This window comes from Callorhinchus milii, unplaced genomic scaffold (assembly GCF_018977255.1).
Source record: "Callorhinchus milii isolate IMCB2004 unplaced genomic scaffold, IMCB_Cmil_1.0 Scaffold20, whole genome shotgun sequence".
In the NCBI taxonomy this organism is placed as follows: Eukaryota; Metazoa; Chordata; class Chondrichthyes; order Chimaeriformes; family Callorhinchidae; genus Callorhinchus; species Callorhinchus milii.
In genome coordinates, this window is record NW_024704761.1 from 8,298,148 (window position 1) to 8,321,177 (window position 23,030).

The following is a 23,030-nucleotide window of genomic DNA, read 5'->3' on the forward strand; positions in this document are numbered from 1 at the left end:
TAAGGTGTGTTTCATCCAACTGTAAAATCCAGCTAAAAATGTCTCAGATCAATATGAAACCAGACATCCCTGACACAACTCCCTAATATCTAAGAAAGTATAGATTGGCATCTAGCTTTATTACATTGCATAATATACCGAAAACCACCTTAAATCACCTGATCCTTTATTTGAGGACAAATAGCACGCAACTTTAACCATCTGGAGATATTTCATTGGCGCGAAGTGAAAAACGTAAATCGTTTCGAAACCTTTCTCTACAATAAAGATTTATTCACGATAAGCTATATAAGCTTTGCTTCCTGAAAAATGAACCCTGCTCTGGGTTGCAGTCAGACTGGAGTTGGTTGAAGCCATGCACATCCACTTATTCCTCCTCCTGGGCCTTTTCCTGACCCTAACCAACAACACTCCTCTCCAACCAGGTGCAAGGAAAACACACAACAAACTGCTGCTCATTTCGGTCGATGGATTTCGCTGGGATTATGACCAACACATTGAGACCCCAAATTTGCAAGCGTTAGTAAAAGAAGGAGTCAAGGCAAAATATATCACACCATCCTTTATTACATTAACATCACCATCCCATTTCACATTACTTACAGGTGAGTCGGCATGAATCTTCTTCTCACTAAACCTGAATCCTGCTTTGTGATTAACTCGATTCCTGGGTATATTGAATTAGTTGACCAAGTGCAGAGTATCAGCATTACGGTGTGTGAGAACATGGTTTCATATTTTTGTCTTAATTGTTTTGTTGACTTTGTTTATACACTATTTAACTAAAAACAACTCCTTCTGCTGTTTTCATTGTATAATACCTGAGCTATTACGTGTTCCTCATGCCTTCCATCCTACCATTGGTGTCCGAACCTTCAGCCCCCATGCCTTGTCTTCTGGAACTCTCTTTGGCTTGTTTCTCGTTCCCTACCTTACAACCCTATCTTAAAAACATATTTCTTCAACCATCCTTTTGTTCAACTACCTTAAATCTCCCTGTTCCCTGCTCAGTGCCCTCTGATAAGAGTTGCAGGTGCTTTGAGATGTGAATGGACTTTCCAACTCTGGAGGAAATCTTGCCCTTTGGACAGCCTCCTGACATGAAAGGTGCTTAAATAAGTGTCAAATTGTATTGTACGCTGTTATTTCAGCAACTTCATGCATAATCTCTCATAAGACAATGATGAATGGCATTTGACACTGGACAACCCAAATGCAGACTCTCCGTAAATCCATTTGACTGATATCCAGCTCCTTGGAGTGCCTTACCTATCCATCTGTTTTAAATTGTAGCAGCATTCTTACAATCCCTTCATCAAGTCCACCAACATTATAAGACAACAGTTATGACAATGCAGCTAACCTTGTGCATTCCAATGCATTAGATCCCATTTAAATTCAACTAAACAGGCAACCACTTATGATCAAAGGCTTTCCCTCTATGTATGAAATTAATCCCATTCACTGCAATGCAATGCGTTATGTGTATTACCCGTTATACAAGATAAAAGCCTGTAATTTATCATTTCTGTCTGGTGTTATTTAAGATCAATTTACTGTCTTCCTCATTCAACAGTGATGTGTCAAATACTGCACGTTGTTTTGACATTTTATATTCTAGGGCAAAAATACACAAGCTCCGTCTTATTGGCATCTGTATTTATAGCTCACGTTTGAAATCTTTCTGCAGAAGAGGCATTTAAAAAGCCGTTTTCTATACCCAGACCTATATTGGTCTTGGCTGGTTTAACTGTTGTGATCTATATTAATACGTCTTAAGTGCAAATTCCACTTTTCTTTTTCCAACCGCCGTGAGCATTTTACGCTAGATCCATTCTTTAGCAAGATTTTGAATGAAGTGTGCTCTTCAGAGCTGTTTATGTCACTTCAGTAGGCTGCTGAGGAGAAATGGCTCCACAAAATTGCCTCAAAATTGCGCATAGCTCTGGGCATCGCAACATAAGGGGATTTAGAGGCAGAGGAGAGCAATGAGAATGGCTCCCAATGTTAGAGGAATGAGTTATGAATAACTATTAGACAAGATGACACTCTCCAGTCCTGAACAAGGGACATCTCAGAGGACACCTTACAGAGTCGTATGGGATTTTAAATGGGATTGAAGGGTTGAACAAACAATATTTTCAATGCATCATGACAGCAGTACAAGAGGGTTGCAAAGGGCAAGATAAACCCAATTATCGTTTTGTTTTCTTTTTGAAGGGAGAGATATAGAGAGCCATGGAGTAATTCACAATATGTGGTTTAATACTACAACCGGAGAGAAAAAACCGTACTACGCCACCCAGGGAGTCAACGAGTGGTGGGACACAGGAAGTCTTCCCATCTGGATCACTGCTCAAAGACAGGTGAGCCTCAGCCAAATACTAAGCCACTGCCAAATACAAACGACCAATCCTAACTGACAGTGACAGGCAATATTTGAATTGTATGTAGCTCACCTTCAAAATCTTACACCTGTTGAAAGGTAACAAACTCTCCAATATTTTCTTTGGATGTACCAAATACTGCGTACGCCTTACCACAGTCCTTCCGATGTGAAAGGCGCTATATAAATGTAATTTGGATTGCATTGTGTACCCCTGCAGTAGAGAATGGACAGGCAATTTTTTCCCAAGGCCTCCACTAATGCTGCTCTGATCAGAGAGTCTCTGTGGGGGCAAATTTCAAGGCCTTCATTTGCCATCTCGTCTTTGTGAGATCAGATGATTAGGGTAATAATAATCCTTGCATTTGATATAATGCCTAATTGCGTCTTCGAGGCATTTCCAAGTGCTTCACAGAATAATAGAGTAAAGTGAATTGACTGTATATTTTGTGGGTGAAGGTTATAAACACTTGATATATACAGAACCTTTCACTTCTGTGATTTACTTTCAAAAAGGGTTTAAAGACAGGATCGATTCACTTCCCCGGAACCAAACCCACCTATGATGGAGAAGAAATCTTCTTGAAGATCGTGGAGCCTCAGTTCTACAATTACAGCAATGAAACCGCATGGAGAGAAAACATTGACACAGTCATGAAGTGGTTCACTGTGGACGATTTGGATTTCGTCACCCTTTATTTCGGTGAACCAGATTCAGCCGGACACAAGCACGGACCAGATTCTGAGAAAGTAAGAAACGCAGTACGTCAAGTAGACAGTGCAATTGGTTATTTGGTGCAAAGCATCGAGAAGCATGGCTTGAAATCCAATCTGAATGTCATCATCACTGCTGACCATGGGATGACCACTGTGCTCAAAGAGCCGGCGGTGAATGAAATTGTCCTGGGACGATTCGCCAATTTCTCATTCAAAGACATTGATTTTGAAATGCTGGATTATGGGCCTTGTGGGATGCTTCTTCCCAAAGAAGGAAAGATTGAGAAAGTGTACCAGGCCCTCAAAGGGGCCCATCCCCACCTGACCGTTTACAAGAAAGAAGATCTTCCCGAGAGATTGCGATACTCGAAACACGAGAGGATTCTACCCATTCTCCTGTTCGGTAATCTCGGATACGTGGTTCATGGGGTGAGTGAATAGACAAATACACCTGGTGTAAAGGTGATTAATTGGGATGGGGTAAAGGTGTTTGGAGAATAAACAGGTTACGACAAGGACTGTGTAAAATAAATCTGATCAAAGAAATCGGTCCAGGCAGCCCGTGCACCTTCCCAGCCAGGAACGAACAGCAACGTTCTGTCTCTACAACAGAAGCTGGTGGGCTCAAAGCAAAAAAGGAAAATTGTTCCCTGTCCAGGGTTTCAGAACTGCTGCTTGACTTTACCTGCCAGCACTGCTTCCAAAGTTAAGGCAGCTGCTGGCAATAGTGCCATAAGCAATCTCAGCATCCGTTCAGCTGACAGAGCTGTTTTGTTTTCCCTCTGCTGACGAGATTTAAAAAAATCACAGCAGCCCAGATACAAATCAATGGCCTTGCAGCAATCCATCTGCAGACTCTGAAGTTAATATTTCCAATATTATACATGCAAGTCATATTTCCTCTTATCAATTGGCATTAAGTGAAGGGAGTTTCTCCTGGCGTCCTGACTGACAATCCTCCAGATAAAATCGGTCATTCAACTGACTCATCGCTATTTTTCCGTGCACCGATAAATGATCATTCCTTGGTAATAGCACTTTTCGTGTCTGGAGGACGTCTCAAAACGCTTCACAGGAATTACAGTAAAGGGTAACTGCTGTGTCTTTTGTGGTCAAATGTGATCCACAAATTACTGCCTTTACTGTCATTAACTCTTCGGATGCTACTTAAAAGAGCCAGCACAGACCCTAATGGGCTGAATGACCTTCAGTGCTGCAACTTTCTAGGGTTCTAAGTGCATTGAACCTTTCAATGTTTTATCAGATGGAAGATTATTGCTATGGTTTATGATATCTAAACTCCATTATGTTGTTGGTGTGTAATCTATTCTTGCTTCTCTATTTGTAGCGACTAAAACTTCAGTTTAACAAAGGCGAGCATGGGTTTGATAACCAATATATGGACATGAAAATGATATTCCGTGCCTTTGGCCCCGATTTTAAGAAAAACTACCTTGCTGAACCATTCGACAGTGTGAATATTTATCCCCTGATGTGTAATCTTCTGAAAATCGCTCCTGAACCAAATAATGGATCGCTGGAGATAACTAGAGGAATGCTGAGCTTCGAAAGCAACAGGAGTGGTAAGCCATACAGAGAAACGAGACCAGCTTTACCTTGTTGATGGGAATCTGTTTGTGGGGTGTTTTTTTTTTGCAAAGGAACAAAAGTCACAGAGAGAACCTGGTGACAAACTCTCCACAGCCGGGGTGGACAGCCTTTATGGTCTGCCAATAACAAATGTTCTTGATTGAATATTTCTTTGATTTAGGCCATGTATCAGGAAATATTCAATCAAGAAAAAAATGAAAACACTAGAGATCGAACAGGGACTTATCCAGACTCATACGAATGTTCAGGGAGCTGACTCTTGACCGCCCTGTGAGCCATAGGTTGACCAACGGAGCACAGATATAATCTACAGGTCCCATGTGATCTTGGAGGGATTCACACTTTTGGAAAGGGAAAAGGTGGAGCCAGAACAATAGGTTCCACCAGTTTGTTGTGTTGTGTGAGGTTTACTTTATAAAGACAGACCAATATATCCTTATTCAGCTCCTTATCCAAATAAATATTTCTTCCTTTATTCCATGTCTTGTGAAGCACATCACCCAATAGAGTAATAATAATTCTTGCATTTGATATAGCGTCTTATCACGTCTCCGAGACGCCTCAAAGTGCTTCATAGAATATATTGTATATTTTGTGGGCAACATACCTTCATATTCAATGAAATTCAAACCTCTTGACACAGCTCATTTCCGTAAATAGTTTTTAAGAGGCATTTCAGTTGCACTCGATGCCTTATGAATATTCAAGTGTTCAAGATTTATTAGCCTCCCGTTGACTCTTTGGTTCTATATAATCCTCCACATAAACTCACCTACCCACAATCGTGGTCATGCATTTGACCTCATCATCACCCATGGCCTTGACATTTCCGACCTCAGCATAGTGGACAAGGCCATCTCTGACCACTTTTTCATCACCTTCTCCTCTCACATCCCTCTCTCCTCCACCAAGCCCTCAACCATCCTCTACCATCCTTGGAAAAGGCTACCCCTGAGACCCTCACAAAGGCTGTCTTATCTTCAAACATCCTATCCCTCTGGTCTTCCACCCACGGAGATCCTGAAGCAGCCATCCAGCTGCTCCATGATCGCCTCTCCTCCACTTTCAACTCCCTCGTCCCCCTAAAATCCAGGACTATCTCCAAACCCACCCGATCCCCCTGGTACAACAACCATCTCCGCCGCCAAAAAACCCAAACCTGTCTGCTCGAGCACAGATGGCAGAAAACTGGCCTGACAGTTCACCGCCAACTGTGGCTCGAGCATCTCCACAGCTGCCGCCGTTCTTTGACACGCGGAAAAACAGCCTTCTACTCCAACATCTTCTTGGAGGCTAAACACAACCCCAAAATCCTTTTTTCCACCCACTACCTCCTCCGTGCCCCCCTTCAGGCCTCCTCAATCTTCGTATCAAATGCCAAGTGCGAGGAGGTCATGGATTTCTTTTCAACTAAAATACTGAATATCCGCCAGGCAGCCTCATCCTTCTGCCCCTTGTCACCCACCACCACCCCCTCTCTGTCCCCCAAAGTCACAAACGACATCCTCTCTATCTGTGACCAGGGCTCCCTCTGCCTCCTTCTCCTCTCCGCCACGTTCGACACAGTCGATCACGCCAATCTCCTCCACTGCCTTTCCTCCGTCATCCACCTCAGTGGGACCGCACTCGCCTGGTTCGAGTCCTACCTCACAAAGCACCAGCAGTACATCTGCATAAACGGCTTCTCCTCCCGCTCTCACCGGGTCACCTGTGGGGTACCCCAAGGATCCATCCTTGGCCCCCTCCTCTTTCTGATCTACATGCTCCCTCTTGGGGATGTCATCCGCAGACATGGCGTACATTTCCACATGTATGCAGATGACACCCAACTCTACTTTTCCACCTCTCTTTGCGACCCCCAATCCCCCGATGTTCTGTCAGCTGCCTGTCAGATCTCAGGCGCTGGATGAGCACAAACTTCCTTCAGCTGAACGTTGACAAGACGGAAGCCATACTCTTCGGCTCTCGTCAACGTCTAAAATCTTACGGTTCTCACCTCCTTCACCTACCCGACCTCCCCCTAAAACTCTCCGAACCCGTACGCAACCTCGGCGTCAGGTTCGACCCCCAATTATCCTTCCTCCCCCACATCCGGTCCCTCACCAGCAACGCTTTCTTCCACCTCTGACGCATCGCCAGTCTCCGCCAATATCTCTTCCCAAAAAACGCTGGAACTCAGGTCCATGCCTTTGTCACCTCCCAGCTGGACTATTCAAACGCCCTCCTTGCCGGTCTCCCATTCACTACCATCCATAAAATCCAACTCATTCAGAACTCTGCCGCCCTCATCCTCACCCACACGAAACTCCGCTCCCCGATCACCCCAGGCCTTGCCAGACTGCACTGGCTCCCTATCCCAGAGAGGATCGATTTCAAGATCCTCACCCTCGTATTCAAGTCCCTGCATCTCTGACCTCCTCTCTCCTCAGCACAGTACCCGTTGCCTTCGTTCCTCCGGGTCTGGCCTCCTCCTTGACCACCGAGTCCTCCGCTCCACCCTCAGTGGCCGTGCCTTCAGCCACTATGCCCCGAGGCTCTGGAACTGCCTTCCTCACTCCCTTCCTCTCACTCCCTTCCCATTTTCAGGTCTCTGCTGAAGACCTTTCTTTTCGACCGCGCCTTTGGTCATCTTCCCCCCCTCCCCCTGGCTCGGTCCCGGGATCCGAAACTGTAAAGCGCTCTGAGACTCCGTCCAGCGTGGAGGGCGCTATATAAATCCAAGTTGTTGTTGTTGTTCTAGACTCAGCATTGTCTCAGGGGCTCGTAGGCCTAGCAGCAGTTGCTGTGTTCCTAATTCTGGTCGCTTTCATTGCTATAGGCTCTTCCTTATACACACAAAGAAAAGACAGACGGTGAGTACTTCGATCTCAACGTTTCCTAAAGTGTTAATACAAGAAAAAGCAAGAAGCAAAAATAACACTTTAAATCAGAAAGCCACAATCAATCTATCCAAGTCACTGCTGTATCAGAGGCCTATTTCTCCCATTTCATTAACATCTTTGCTCTCTCACTATTCATCTCTCCCATTCCCAACATTAAAATGTTACTGTTCCTCTTTTCCCAATTCAACATTATATCCTCTCTCTCCCCCAAATTAACTAACTCAATAGCAACCCAAGTTATGATGACAACATGTATGCAACGGGCCTTTGACATGCAAACTCTTAACAATGGAGAGTTCTCCCGCTTCTCAATAGCACTGTCGTTTTCTGGCATTCTGTGAGCATAAGGTCTGGCCAGCAAATAAAAATGCCTTTGAAACAACTTTTCACATACAAAATTCAGAAAGATTGGATTGAATAAAAATCCTTGCATTTGATATTGACCCTTTTATCGGTGAAATGTCTCCCAATTGCTTCACACAGTTTGCTGCAAACGCTAATGACACCGGATCGGGTGGTAAAAAGATTTTAACCCCACTGTCTGATGAGATATCATGTCCTGAATGGGAATAGTTAACAATTGTGGGGTAACTTCACAGTTTGCACTCTCTCTCTCCCCCAGCACCAAAAACTCAATCAGGGGAATATTTATAAGAGTCGTTTCTAATGAACTAAATCTCTTCTCTTTTCAGGACACACAATGAAGACCCAAGTGATGATAACAACATGTCTTCAACAGGCTTCTGACATGCAAACTCTTGTCAGTGGAGAGAGAAAATTAAGGAGAGAGATAATGGCCACTTCTGAATTGTTTGTTACAATAGAAATATTTAATGAAACACAGAAATTAAGTTTAATCGAACGGGGACAGTTGACGGGAAGGTAATTTTCCAATGAAGCTGATGAGAATAGAAAATGACCTAGTACATGAATCGAAATTGAATACTGATAATACTTCACCTTACAGTTCACTGATATCCAATCTTATAAGTGACAATCAAGATGTTATGAAATGTCAAATCTTACCAGACCAATAAAATTAATAGCTTTATTGATACTAACGATTGTCTAATATTTACCAGGTCTTTTGCACCAGATTCCAAGCGCAAACAACTTTTGTTTTCACGTAGGATAAGATCTCAACATGCTTCACAGAGTGAGATTGAGAGGGCAAGTAAGTTGGGAGATGGAAAAAAGGGTAGGAAGGAGGTGAGCAAAAAGCATGGTCGAGGAGATAGCGTGGCTAGGAGCACCAGCAATGGACTCAAATCAATAACCTGATCCAGAAAAATGCATACTATTATCGGAATGAAGCTAAAGAAAAAATGTTTCATAAAACATCGTGGAATACATGGGAAAAAAATATAAACTTATAGGGAAGTAACAGTAAAAAAACACAAACAAGGCTACAATGTACTTTGTGACCGCAGTGTATAATTTACAACTTCAACAAAATGTAGCTTCAACGTATTAAAGCAACTTCACTAATGGGATATGTTATGGTGTTTTAGCGCCTTGGGACATCCTCCCGACGTGAAGGGCGCTCTATAAATGTAATTTTGTTGTTGTTGTTGTTTGTTGTTGTGGTGGTGGAGGGAAAAGATCCTTCAGATCACAGCACAACAGTGAACAGTTTAATTTACAGGTCTCCACTTTTACAGGACTGAAAAAGTATGGTGCATTTCTTTATAGGGATTTTGGTTTTCTCTGTGGTGGGGGGAGGGGGGGAACTATTGGGAAGATTTTTAATTAAGGAAATTAAATTTACACTTGTGCTCACTTTTATAGTAATCCACCCCAAATAGTTTAATATGAATTACAAGTAGCATTAGTATTGTAACAATGATGTAATTAGCACACAGTTCGCTTATTAAACGCAGCCATAGCCTAAAGGGAATAAAGTTTGAGCTGATCTTCCATATCTCCGTCCGACATGTCCCCAAAGGTTTCCTTATTCTCTTTCATTAACTTGAAGATTGCAGCCAGTTGTTCTCTCTGTACCCTGAAACAGAGACCAGAACACAGAATACCAATGAATATACTGCATACAAGATAGACAATGGTTTACAGAGTACAAACTAACTAAAATCATGGCACCTTGTCAATTGAGAAGCCACCGGTTTTCGTAATGCAACAAGCCTCGGCTTCTCTCGAAACAGAGGAGTGCCTGAAGTTGTCCTGCTGTGAACCCACTGTGGTTTGTCACAACAGCAGACAACGCTAGTAATAACGATTCCAGGTTAATAAAAAAAAAGTGAGTTAGACAAAACACCTTCTGCAATTCCGTTATATGAATTCTGCTATCCGTGTCACTCTTTGGGGGGGGAAAAAAAAGGTGTCTTTTAAAAGTCATCCAGCTCTGTAATAACATCGATAAACATTGGTTGCTGCACATTTGTGCGTCAGCCTGGCACAGTGGTAGCACGGTCGCCTCCACGTCAGAAGGTTGTGGGTTCAAGCCTCACATCAGGACTCGGAATCACATAATCTACGATGACAGTTCAATGCAGTGTTAGGGTAGGGGGTGGTTGCATTATCGGAGGTGCCGTCCTTCGGATGAGACTTTATAAACTGAGGTCTCATCTGCATGTTCAGGTGGATTTTAAACATCCCGTGACACTATTCAAAGAGAAAGGAATTTCTTCCGGTGTCCTGCCCAACAATCACCCCAAATAAAATTTGGTCACTCACTTCCGAGCCATTCTTGGGATATTGCTGCGTGCAACTGGCTGCCACGTTTCACCCACAAAATAACACAGTCAATCCACTTCACAGTATATTGTGTGAAGCGTTTTGAGACGTCTCAACGACATAGGGCGCTATCAAATGCGAGGATTATTATTTGTGTAGTTCTAAATTGCCAAGGCACGAATGCCATTGAAATGAAAATACATTTGGTTCTGTTTGCAGCCTAGAGCATATAGTACTTGTTTGTCTCCCCCATTGCTTGAAACAAGAGGTGGGTTAGGTTCAGTGAGAGGATGCTGTCCTGGGTTTTCCCACATTCAATGTCTTGGCTACCCATTGAATCCCCAGTGGGATTAGATCTTTTAGCATTTACTGCTGTAACAATAGTGACAATGCCAATCACCAACTGGGGATTCTCAAAGATCACTGGCCAACTAATTCCTTTAATTAATAAGCTCAACACCATATTTTGATAAGAGCAGATTTACAATAGCACCTTTGGTTATTAGTACATTTCAAAATTGTCTAAGTAATAAGGCTTCTCAGAGAGATGCAACACTCAACTTTAATTGAATACTGAAAAATGCAATCAGCAAGATCAAAATCAAGTTTTATTCACTGTAACCCAACACTGTGCAAAATATTTATATATACATAAAGACCATCAATATCAGTACACCATTGTGTAAAGATTCCTGTGTAGTCCTGGATAAGAATTCAGGTGTTACAGCATGGCTTGGAGGGGACAGCAAATTCAGAAACAGATTTATGTGCAGAAGCAGCTAATATATAGCAAAACTGGTTCTCCAAGGCCATCGCATCCTTACAGATGATTAGAATTTATCTCAACACAAAGTGATCAATCATTTTTTCATTACATCTAGCAATAGTCACAATGCTAAACCCCCCCCCCAAAATAGTGAATCCCACTTTCAGCTGAGCTTTTTGAATAGGAAGCCAATCACTGGTACAATAATCAGCTGCATTACCTTTAAGATATTACTGGACAATCAAACACCACATCACTCGGTTAACTTCTTGAGGCTTTATTAAACATGGTCAAAGATAATGACATGTGTAATATGTTTAAAGCAAATGTCGCCGTTTTGGAATTACAAATCCACGGTTACAAACAACAACGGCCCCGAAAACAGCAAACACATTGAGAAAACCCCTACACCCTGCCATACAAAGTCTTCGTTGCGGTTTATCAACCAGGTCAAACAGTTATGGATTTCTGTGCGAAACAATATGGTTGCCTTGCGTTAAGTTACACAAAGATATAAGGCTTGCTGTGCATAAAGGTATATCCATTTTAACATTGTCTGTATTTGATAATCTGCATTATATAGTCTGTAACTGAAAGCAGAGTGAATTATAAATGACTACAAATTAAATGCATACTAATATTCTACCACAGAATCTATTCGCTTCACCCCCTAATGGGGATAAGCTAAGTGTATGGGTACTTTGGCTCGACATCCAGAACGTTCAAGCCCCGGCCAGCTAGACAATCTTCACTTGTGCAAGTACTGACTCCATTCAGTCCTACTCTTCTGCTCTGGAAAAAGAAAATACTTTAGTTACAAAGAAAAAAAAAAAAAAAGCATTTGCCAGAAAAAAAAGTGGTTATTAATGAAATCTGCGATCTTGAAGTTTATTAAATAACGTTAAAAAAAATCCTGGTACTCAACTACTAGTATTCCAGAAGAGTTTAACATAAATTCAGCCTCGGTCACCACATTGATGATCGAGCACAAAAGCTTACCGTTGGCGTGGGTAGCCTCTTAACACACGATCATGGACTTCAAAGCCAATATGCCTCCATATGAAATGAACATCCAAGAGCATAATAGATTAAGACCATTCTTACTCTCCCCTACGGACCTGTGCTTGTGTAGTGTTCCAAATTGCCATCAATTCTCCAGTAGCTAACTCAGAATGATTAACTTGCGAGCGTGTGTATTATTAACCTATGGGAGAAATCACAGCTGAACTCAAAACCCAGTCACCCCTCTTCAATACCTAACCTCCCTCCCCCAATATCTGTACAAACCTGCAATAGAGCAGAGTCATTGGACTTCAATTTGGAAATCTGCCCCTTTCCTTTTTCCACTTTGCAGAAGAGCAGTGCCATCAAATCCACTTTAACACTTCCATTGCTCTTAGCTGATTGACAAGCTCCGCACAGGACAGGGGTAAATCAAACATCCAGCTCTGCTCGATTCAGTATCACAATAGGCAAAGCAGCTCAAAGTGGGGCAATATACAAACCTAAAAATGCCCCATTAGGTTTACTCTTCCAGGAATCTAAAAAAGGAGCTCCAGGTTCAAGATGTTTTAAGTGTTGAAAGCAGGAGTCCAAGAACACGATTTGTTAAAAAAAAAAAGTATTTTTTGGTAAGTAATTTTTAAAAAGGCACCTTTTACAAAGTCACTGATACCCATTGGAACAGAAGATTGAGCATTTCATTTCTCTACATCGAGAACACACTGTAGATCAGATCTTTCTCCAATCAAGGATCAGGTTTCACATACACCCCACCACTAGCTTTATAAACCTGCTTAACAGGGAGAAGGCAAATAGAATCCACAACCCTTTAAAGTGAAGGATGTCAGTGATGTGCAGTTTGGACTTTCAGAATCATGATTGACTCGCACATGCAGACATCCATATTAACCATAGAGTAAAAGCTCCATCAATCATCTGTGTTTCATTCCAACACGGAGTACCCTCACACCAGCCATCCTAATGGAAACTCAGAGTTGAACACACCCCTGGACTGACTAACCACAGATCCTAATGGTGAAAAGGGATAGTTTGTGCCTTGCATATTCCTGGAGAGAAATTCCACCTGGGTCCAGATTTGTAGCATTTCAGAACATCCAGAATTTGTCAAATGCTTAAATATGGCCTTAGTTTTCAAGCTGGTCATCTGGAAGTTTATTTCCCAAGAGAAAATTCTTTTAAATGTTCCGACTTTTCCTTCCTGGAAATTTCTGTGAGCCCTTTCTTCCCCACCTTGTATAATTCTTAGCTGAAGGAATGTTTGTAAAATACATTTTAATCAGGCCTGTTCACTACAAAACAATCAGTACTTACCATCTCCAAGGATCTAACACAAACTCAACCATTTCAAACCTCCCCCTAGTAAAGCTTGGAATGTTATTGCATTCAAGGAAAAGATTGACTTCCAATTTACCCATAAACATTACAATGAAGGATATATACAACCCATCTTTCAAGCTGAGGAAAGGCAAATACGCTTTAATTAAAGATCATTCAAAGTGGTTAAAAAAATGATTAAGAAACCAGAAGCCTTACACCTGAAGACTTAAACCAGAAGCTGGCAGCCCAACGTGTCTCATGGATCCTCGCCCACACTTTCAAGGCCTTCTATGGCCTTGGCCCCTCCTACCTCTCTGACCTGCTGACTCCCTGCCAACCTGCCCGCTCCCTCCATTCAGTGGGCTCTGGCCTGCTTCATGTCTCCCACCCGACCCACCCTACCATCGGTGGCCGAGCTTTCAGCCTCTCTGCCCCCACACTCTAGAACTCCATCCCACAGTCCCTTTCCCTCGCTTCCTCCCTTGGCTCCTTCAAGGCCAGTCTCAAGACCCTCCTCTTCGATCGTGCCTTCGGTCGCCCTCCCACCTCTCTGCCTTCACTCACCCCTACCCCATCCCTCCCCCATGCTCGGGTCCTGACCCCCCGATTGTCCAGCGCCTTGGGACATCCTCCCGACGTGAAAGGCGCTCTATAAATGTAATTTTGTTGTTGTAACTACCGCTTATGGACCAAATGCTCACAGGTTCGAATCCTGGCCAGCATTTGAGTTTACTAGTCTAAGCTGGAGGCTAATTTGGCCCCGACTTTCCTCGGTTACAGAAAGCAAAGTGAACCAGGGATCCTGCTGCTGATCAGTCTTCACCATCGTTTATTAGTTTTCCAAGTGTGTGGTAGCCGGGTGGGAAGAGGTCAGGCTCGTACGCTGAAGACCTTACAAAATTCTGTCTAAATTTAGAAGCAATTTTTCTACATTTTAAAAAAACTGTTTTTTTAATATATAAAACTGGGGAAACCCAGGTTCCAAATTAATGGTCTTAAGGACAAGACCAGAGGAATTTTGTCAGATAATAATCCTTCCATTTGGTATATAAAAGGGGAAAATGGTATACATTGCTGAAACTACAGGTGAATATCTAGCTTCACATGTTAATTCCAACATCCAGGTTTGTGCCAAAAAAGGAAGAACAGCAACTGGCAAATAGAAAACTCGAACCAGACACCATAAAAGAAAATGTGAACTTACCAGAGGAGTTTCGTATCCCAGGGAGGATGCGCTATCATGCTGGGAAAAGGTGAGGGCAAGCAAAGCAATGTGGACGGACACATGCAGGAAGATTTTGGCAGTGCACAGTGAGGACGAGACCCAAGTCAAATAAATCTTACGATATCGGGTGATCAAGGGGTACAGGTGTGGAATATTCGGAAGGGTGAACTGCCTTCAGCTTCTGGTTTGAACATTGCGCATGAAATGATCATGGAGTTATTAGTTCAGAAGAGAATTGGAACCTGGGGATCAGCATTAAAGATCAGTCCTAATCAATACTTGCTGTTACACTCCAATCCCTCTTCCCTGCAGTGTTCCCACATTTATATGTGCACATCCTCATTTTAAAACGAGGCAATAAAACAACAAAGCTATGAATCTGTACAGGTGCTTGCACAAAAAACTGCCCGAGCAGAGAGGCCAGCAGTTGCCTGGTTTGCCACGTTGACTCGGATGAAACATTTTTAAATGTTTAAATGTTTTTCTATTCTCAGACACGTAGAGAAGTAAAGTCATTCCAGCTCGCACATGGTCCCTTGGAAATCAAAATGGGAAATAAAAATGTTTAATAATAAAAAATTTGAAATCTATTCCGTTCACTGGCTTTTTAAACTTCAAGCTAATTCCTCACAAAAACTGAAGCTTTCACCATCACACTGGGCAGCAACCACTTTCGTGAGGGAAGTCCAGTTGAGTCGATGAAGCTTGCAAACACTTACTTCCGTTCCATCATGTGTCGTCTTCAGTTCCCATCTTTTGCTTTCTTCCTCTTGTCCCCCTTCTCCGCCACCCCCCCACCCACTCCCACTGCCTTGTTCAGCGGTCAGGCAACTGTTTCCTAAGCCTCAAGTCAATCTCACGGCTCACTTGAGCCCAAAACAGGTACATACAAAGGGAGATCCAGGCAATCAGCTCAGGTCTTCATTGTTCCTTCGCCCTGATCTACCGTGGGAAAAGATCTGGCCACAACCTTTTGACAGCAAAGCCTAGAGAGAAATCACTGCAGAACATAACTGGGGCTAAGAACGTATGTCTCATTCTGCGTACGATTCACTATGCTGCTCATTCCAAATTAGCACCTTTCACTTAGGCTGAAATCCCAAAGACAAGCGCGAGAGGAAACATTAAAAAAAAATTACATGGTCAAATATTTCTGGACAAGGCAGTTAAACATAATCAAGCCTTTGAGAGTGTCTGCCTTCACACCCCAATTTTGTATCCGTGACCTTATTGGCACCTTTGCCCACTGCTCCACAGCCCACAAGCCAGTCAAATCGCATCCACATTGAACTCTCTGACCCCCCCCCCCCTCAAAGGCCAGCGGCCTGCAGAACAGCAAGTTTGCACAGAAATATGCTCTCAAGTACAAGAGCAATTTGACTTGGTGAAAAATAATTCCCCTCACCCCCTGGGTTAATGAGTCTACGACCCACACAGCAGCTTAATATCACAGCAAACGATATTGCAATAAAATGCAGTCGTGTATCCTCCCAATAAAATCATAATCATTTCTCGGCCTTGATTTTGATATGGCCGGCTTGGCAGAGCTTTTGCAATGCAAGTCCGATAGCTGCAAGTGCTTTTACAGTTCAATGAACCCATTGGAGTTTAACAGATACTATCCAGCGATCGCAGACTAATCCCTTCTCGTGTGCGTGTGTATCTGTCTGCAAGTTGCTTAGACAAGGCTGGCGTTGAAATAAGCAGAGAGAGAGAGAGAGAAAAAAAATAACCTGCAGTCTCGCAGGTTACAAAGCTGGAGACAAAACGTCCATTTGGATCAGGTTTACCAGGCTGATCGCTCTCTGAGGCACTCAGTTTAACAGAAAAAAAGGCTAAACAGATTAACCCAAACACAAGCAGATCCTGGGCCCGGGAAGTTAGCGCTTGCGGTGCCCAAGGTTGAAAAACAACAGCTGGCTCTTAGAGCTTTATAGCTGTTTACTACAGATTTGAGATTCCAGAAAGTGAGATTCAAACATATCTCGGTAATCAGGTGGGGCTGAATGTTCTACTCCCCTTATTAACCTTTCCCATACTGAGGGAAGAAATATTGACTGGATGTCATTAGGTTGTTGATACTCCAGCCAAGGCCAAGCCCATCATGCAGTAACAATATTTAAAGCTCCACTGATTGTGAACCAGAATTCAACGAGAGATTTGCTCCCCCCACTCCCTGTGCACCAAAAAAAAAATAGGAGATCTCATCTCCAAAATAGATTTAAGCTCGCAAAGATTAGACCAGGTTTTAAATAAAGCCCAATCTAATTCAAGCCAAAATACTACAGTATTAAGGATAGGGACACCATTGGGCTGGATTGCATTTGAATTTAGTTGCAGTGTTTACATTAGTATGCCATCAGTAATAATAATCCCTGCATTTGATATCGCGTCTTATGTCTTTGAGACGTCGTAAAGCACTTGATAGAATATACTGCGAGGTGCAGTGACTGTATAGCTGGTGGGCGAAACGCAAAGGCCAATTGAACACAGCAGTGTCCCACAAGCAGTCATGGATTGAGGGACCACATTATTATGATTTTTTTTGAAGGAATGATTGCCCTTTGAAAGTGATCCACCAATCGACTAACAATGATGTTTCTACTTACTGCTATGGAAACAGAGCTCTGTGGAGTAAGGAAACTTGTCTAAGATTCCCCCCCCCCCGCGCCAGTAGCTTTAACAGCTTAATGTTTCTTTAAATGAACAGATTGGTAATTAAATGTAAATGTTCAGCTAAAAATATTATATTTGAATAGCGTCTTTCACGTCCTAAGGCGCTGGTCGGGATCGGGGTTGGTGGAGGGCAGGACGGGGGTGGGGTGTTCAAAGGCACGATCGAAGAGGTCTTGAAGGAGGCAAGAGAGGGGGCAAGGCAGAGGGACTGCAGGATGGAGTTCCAGAGAGTGGGAGCAGAGTGGCTGAAGGACTGTCCGCCAATGGTGGGGCGGGCGAGGCAGTGGACGTAAAGCAGAGCGGGGAAGAGTGAAGTATAGTGCAAGAAAGTCACTATACTTGAAGTGCAAGGAGGAAGCAAAGACTCCACAATTTTAAATCGAGTTGCTGAAGGTTGCCCACAAAGAACTCCGGCCGAAGAAACACAATTGAATAATTGCTTTTTTTTTTAAAAACTGCTTAGTTTAAACGCCAATAAAATTTTCAAACAACAACAACAACATTCCATTTATGGAGCGCCTTTCACGTCAGGAAGACGTCCCAAGGCGCTGTACAGTTGGGTCAGGACCCGAGCAAGGGGGAAATGGTCAGGGGGAGGGAAGGGAGGGAGCGAGGAGGGGGTAGAGAGTCGAGAGGGGAGCTGAAGGCACGGTCAAAAAGAAAAGGATGCAGATCATCTGCATCCTCCCCCGTACGTCACGTTTCTAAAATGTTCACTATTGAAGAACAAGTGGCTGGTGTCCTCTTGTGGTTTCCTAAGAGGAGTGCAGCCTTCTATTGCACACGTTGCTGCTTTTGTCTCAAGTGTTGGGTCAAACAGCATCCAATTAGTGACCTCCAGTGGTGACGCGCAATGCAGCAGGTGTGGAAAATCTGCAGCACTCACCTGGGGCTCAACATTTTTTGTCTACGTAGCTTTATTGCCAATTCCTCCAAAGTTTTGAAAATCCTTTTTTTTTAAAAGTTAGAGCCGGTGTCATAGATAATCCTTGCGTTTGATATTGCGCCTGATCACGTCTTCGAAACTTCTCAAAGCGCTTCACAGAATATTCTGAAGTGAATTGACTATTTTGTGGGCAGCCAATTGCACACAGCAGTGTCCCACAAACAGTCGTGGATTAAAGTGACTAATTTATTATTGTTGTGAGTTTCCAGGTCAAATTAAAGTGTATTTTAAATTCCGTTTTAAGATCATTGCTTTAATTGAGACAAAGGTATAAATCAGGTTTTCCCAACTGATGGTTCAACTTAAAGTTGAAGTTTGATTAATCTCATCACAGAGCCAGTTTACATTGGCTGCTTTGATATCTTCACCAAAACATGCCCACATTGCAACTTGTATCTCTCATCTTCTTCTCGTATGTGTCCACAATTACCTTACCTTCATCACAAATCTGGCATTTAACCCGTTGATTGCTTCATCACCCCCCTGTGGGTGTTGTTGCAAACAATCCTTCTCAGCCATATTTCCGGGTGTTATTTCATCCTATGCATCTTCTTTAAGGTCATTGCATTGGATTCATTTGCATTGGAATCTCATACATATTTGGGCATCCCTCCCTTTCTATATTCCCCCCCACACCCACCACCCTCAAGTGTAAGTTACATTTTGCTTGCTCAAGAAACCTGGTCTTTTCAATGCCCCTCCTCCCCCATTTTCGACGGGGGAGAAGAAAGGATAAAAAGTGCACCATCAGACATAGCTTAAGCTGCCACTGGCTGTACAAAACACTCCCCGGCAAGTGGACAAATAAAGGCAATCCATGTGCAGGTGCAAAAGGACAACATACGGGAGCACAAAATTAGCATCTTGTTCAATTAAAGAAAGGTGGAGTTAATGTTCCAAACTCAAAGCAACATTAAAACTTTGGCACAGCTTGTAGCAAACTGTTTTCTCAAATCCGCCTCAAGTAAGAAGTCAGGCCTCTCAGCCACAGGAGAGGCCCACCTCCCCAGAAGATTGTACGTCTGCTCAACAAAGGCTTGTTCATTTTGAAGAGATATATATGATGCACTGAGAAATCACATTACAAGCACAAAATGCTAAATCCTCTACAAAGCCTGCAAACAGTAACTTTATAACTTTAGATGAAACAAAGCAGACTTGGTTTTCAATCAGTTTTAACAATGCTTAAGAAAACCATAATAAATTGATCATTTTCAATCCATGACTGTTTGTGGGGACGCTGCTGTGCGCAATTGGCTGCCGCGTTTCGCCCACAAATATATGGTCAATTCACTTTACAGCATATTCTGTGAAGCGCTTTGAGACGTCTAGAAAACGTGAAAAGCACTATATCAAATGCAAGGATTATTATTACTATGATTAACCAAGGAAGGATAATTAATTGGTTGTCCACTGCATCCTTCAATCATCATGGAAAACACTCACTTTGTGGAGACAGAATTACTCAGTTAAACACACATTTAAGAACTCGCTTTTATGCAGATCACTAATATCTCTCATGCACTGCGTCTGCTAAAAATCATTTCCTTTCCTCCATCCAGACCCAATGACTTCATCCACACAGCACAGCGCTGGTGAGTTAAACTCGCACACCATGCATTGCATGTGGCAAGACACACGGTGGCCAGTACAAAAAGCAAAAGGCTAGTTTCTGATTATTTGCAACTTACTCAGAGGCCTGTAGGTTATCTACATCAAAACGGACATTACAAGAGCAAAGATCATATATTATTGCGACCATCACCACAAATTGTTTACTCTACTCGGTGTATGTAGGGAGTTTAATTTCCTATGATTTAATACATCACTGTAGTTTTTGTGGTCAGCAACCAACTAGCACGGAAACAATTACAGCTCGATGGAGATTGCGTGCATTTTAAAAGACGACAAGTCTCTCAGGAAATGTTAACTTGTCAAACAAGGCCACTGGGCAGCAGACATAAATAAAAAGCTGAAGAGCCGAGATAAGATGAGTCGTTCTGAAATGCAACCGACAATCAACTGATCCTGCACAAAGGACAATCCCGAAAAGATACATTATTCTAACAAAAAGGAGCCGTTATACAGCAGAATCCACTGAACACTGCCAAGCCAATCTATTTTTCACAGAACGCTGTTGTTCCCATCACATGTGTGGTGAACATCTTTAACTGGGAGTTAATACACTTGGCTGCCCACGTGTGAAATGAGCAGTTCCTGGTTGGCAGCACATTTAAAAACCGCACATCAGTTAAGATCTGATGTGGCGCTCTTTGTATTAACCCTCAAGTATTTGTCCGAAGCTTTTTTTTAAAAAAAAAATTGAAGCTTGTGATGAAGTCATGGCCATTGACCGACAGGTTTCCTTCTAATCACAGCTGAAGAATGGTCAGAGGGTGAATTACATTCCCACAATTACTCGAATTCATGGCCATACATTCACGTCCCCCCGCCTGGCTTGCCCCGCCATCGGCAGTCAGTCTTTCAGCCTCTCTGCTCCCACCCTTTGGAACTCCGTCCCACATTCCCCTCAACTCACTTCCTCCATTGCCTCCTTCAAGGCCCATCTCAAGAGTCACAGTCACCCAATCGCTTGAGCATATCTCACGCCTGCTTCGCAGTGGCCTTCGAGCGTTTGCCTGCTTCCTGAGCCAGGAGGGTAAACGGTGGTTTCATAAAAGCTCTTAATAATTTGGATGCAAACACAAGGCCGGGAGGAGAGCAAACACACAAGTTTAAGGCCAGGGCCTCTTCCGCACTAGTCTGGAGCAGTTGGTCAGAGGGCCGATCAAAAGTTGCCAGCCCCTTCACGAGTGGCAAATGGTGCCAATCAGTCAGGAGAGTGTATGAGGGTTTGGGTAGGGGGAAGTGAGGGGAAGACAGGGAGGAAGNAAAAAAGGGTAGTTGATGAAAAATAAATGGCGTCCTTTCACAAGGAAGGACTTGTTAACATATCTGCTACTGCCCATAAAATTGGCATCATCTCGCTATCACATGATAAACACGATAAAATTATTTCTACAGCGTCTTTCCGGTCCGGACGATGTCCCAAGGTGCTTAACAATCCTGGCTTGGCACATAAACCCAAACAAAGGATTTAAACAAAAAAAACACAGCATTGCGATGTAACATTGCGATAAGCAGACATTCTTAACACAGATGAGAGATGGAGAGAGAGAGAGAGAGAGATAGGAGAGAGAGAGATAGAAAGAGCGAGAGAGAGAGAGAGAGAGAGGAAAAAAAACAAAGACCAACAACCGACCACCAGTGCAGGGTACAGGGGCACTTGTCTTATTCTAAGTGAATTACCAAGGAGAGGGTGCATTTGCTTTCCAAATATTGTACAACCCACATGAAATAGGATCTGGTAAAACCTGTATTAATGCTCATCTGCATCAGTTAACACCCCCCACTCCCAACCCCCTTCCCCAATTTCAATTGTTTTACACTGGGAACCAGATCAATTCATCTGCCCACAAAACACCACATTAATTGGCAAGTGATGGATTGATACAGGTTTGCAATAGATCCTGGTTACAGAGGGTTAATTTGTTGAACAGGCGAGACTGGAAGAATGAGAGACAGTGGCTGTTACGTGATGGGTTAACATGCACGGGACGGGGCGTACTGAGAGTAAAGAAGAACCTTACCAATAAATTGCTTACAGAAATAGTCATCAGGCCTAGAACCTAGACGGAGGTGAGGTCAGGGGTTAACTCAACCCTGCAATGAAAGGTCAGTGATAAAAAAAGGTTTTGCATAACTCACAAAAAAAAAACACTTAAATAATGGTTACCATTTACCTATGCATTTTCAAGCAACAAAAAAAAATTGCAATTCAAAGTTTAAAATAAACAATGACGTGACGCAGTGTACAAAGCAGTAAAAGCTGATCATGTAGATAAATGTTATCGTAACAATAAAGGCTTATATATATTCTCAGTCCATTAGGTCGTAACACTTGCATTGAAAACACATTTTGTCCTTCACACAGGAGAATATTAAAGAGTTAGCATGCACCCCAAGCAACCGTTCGGGATTAAAGAGAACCCAGGAACAGGTCAGTCATCCTGGTAAAACTGCTAGTTAACAATCACAAAGCATGTGGTCTTGCTCCCCTCCCTCATCGAGAGCAAGTGGGTTTTGGCTGCTCCAATTTCTGGAGTCTCCATCGACCCCTTCCTTCACACCTTCAAATTCCACCTGAAGACCTTCCTTTTTGATCGTGCTTATGGTTACCTCCCCCTCCCTTTGGCTCATTGTCAGACTCCGCCACTGTGAAGCTCTCCGGGACTCTACCCTGCGTGAAGAGTGCTGTATGAATACAAGTTGTTGGTGTGTTGCATCTCATCACTGGCAGAATAGTGGTGGGTCTCCCTGCTGGCATGTCTACCATTTAACCCAGAGACATGTGTCAAGCAATGCATCCACCAGGACACGCTCCACCGAAAGCAGAAACTCCCTCACAACCCCGACAGGCAGCTGGCGCAAGGCTTCCGAAGGCAGAGGCAAGCAATTCTCTTTCCATCTGAAGGAGACATGCTGGCTGAATTTTCACCTGGGTATCAATGTATGTCAACTGAAAAAGAACCTTCCTTTCAATGGACACTAGACTTCAATACAACAGCACCTTAAAGCCTCTTCATGTTTCTCTTGCTCTGGTAAGGAGTGCTACAGCTTCCCCGCCCCACCCCAAAGTAAAGGACCTGCAAGAACCAGCAAAATGCTCTCAGTGATAACACCCTGCAAACTAGTTGTATCCGTTTTCCCACCTTGGATTTAACATTAGA

At 43.1% G+C, this 23,030-nt stretch overlaps 2 protein-coding genes across 7 annotated transcripts in view; one reads left to right on the top strand and one right to left on the bottom strand.

Annotated features, from left to right (window-relative positions):
* The first annotated feature begins 293 nt into the window (after positions 1 to 293).
* Positions 294 to 8,657, top strand: LOC103175461 (ectonucleotide pyrophosphatase/phosphodiesterase family member 7-like). The gene is made up of 6 exons (XM_007888520.2): positions 294 to 605; positions 2,221 to 2,366; positions 2,903 to 3,532; positions 4,452 to 4,686; positions 7,455 to 7,566; positions 8,289 to 8,657. Exons 1-6 carry the CDS (start codon positions 356 to 358, stop codon positions 8,341 to 8,343), a joined length of 1,428 nt encoding a protein of 475 aa, XP_007886711.1. The 5' UTR covers positions 294 to 355; the 3' UTR covers positions 8,344 to 8,657.
* A 575-nt stretch (positions 8,658 to 9,232) lies between these two features.
* The window catches only part of LOC103175462 (matrix-remodeling-associated protein 7), a 51,392-nt gene continuing 37,594 nt past the window's right edge, over positions 9,233 to 23,030 (bottom strand). Inside the window, exons 4-5 of one of the 6 annotated variants that reach the window (XM_007888525.2) lie at positions 21,891 to 21,963; positions 9,582 to 9,598 (exon numbers count right to left, since the gene is read on the bottom strand). In XM_007888525.2, the coding sequence (XP_007886716.1) occupies positions 21,930 to 21,963 (34 nt within the window). In that variant the 3' untranslated portion in view covers positions 9,582 to 9,598; positions 21,891 to 21,929. Of the gene's footprint in view, positions 9,599 to 11,314; positions 11,846 to 21,890; positions 21,964 to 23,030 lie in introns of those variants that run through there. The other 5 variants (XM_042342342.1, XM_007888524.2, XM_007888522.2 and 2 more) reach the window with 5 other exon arrangements.

What these genes read in the sequence shown, in the direction of transcription:
- LOC103175461 (XM_007888520.2), top strand. Translation starts at nt 356, where the DNA reads ATGCACATCCACTTATTCCTCCTCCTGGGCCTTTTCCTGACCCTAACC. An exon ending in CCATTTCACATTACTTACAG is followed by an intron (nt 606 to 2,220) that starts GTGAGTCGGCAT and finishes TTCTTTTTGAAG; the next exon opens with GGAGAGATATAGAGAGCCAT. An exon ending in ACACAAAGAAAAGACAGACG is followed by an intron (nt 7,567 to 8,288) that starts GTGAGTACTTCG and finishes TTCTCTTTTCAG; the next exon opens with GACACACAATGAAGACCCAA.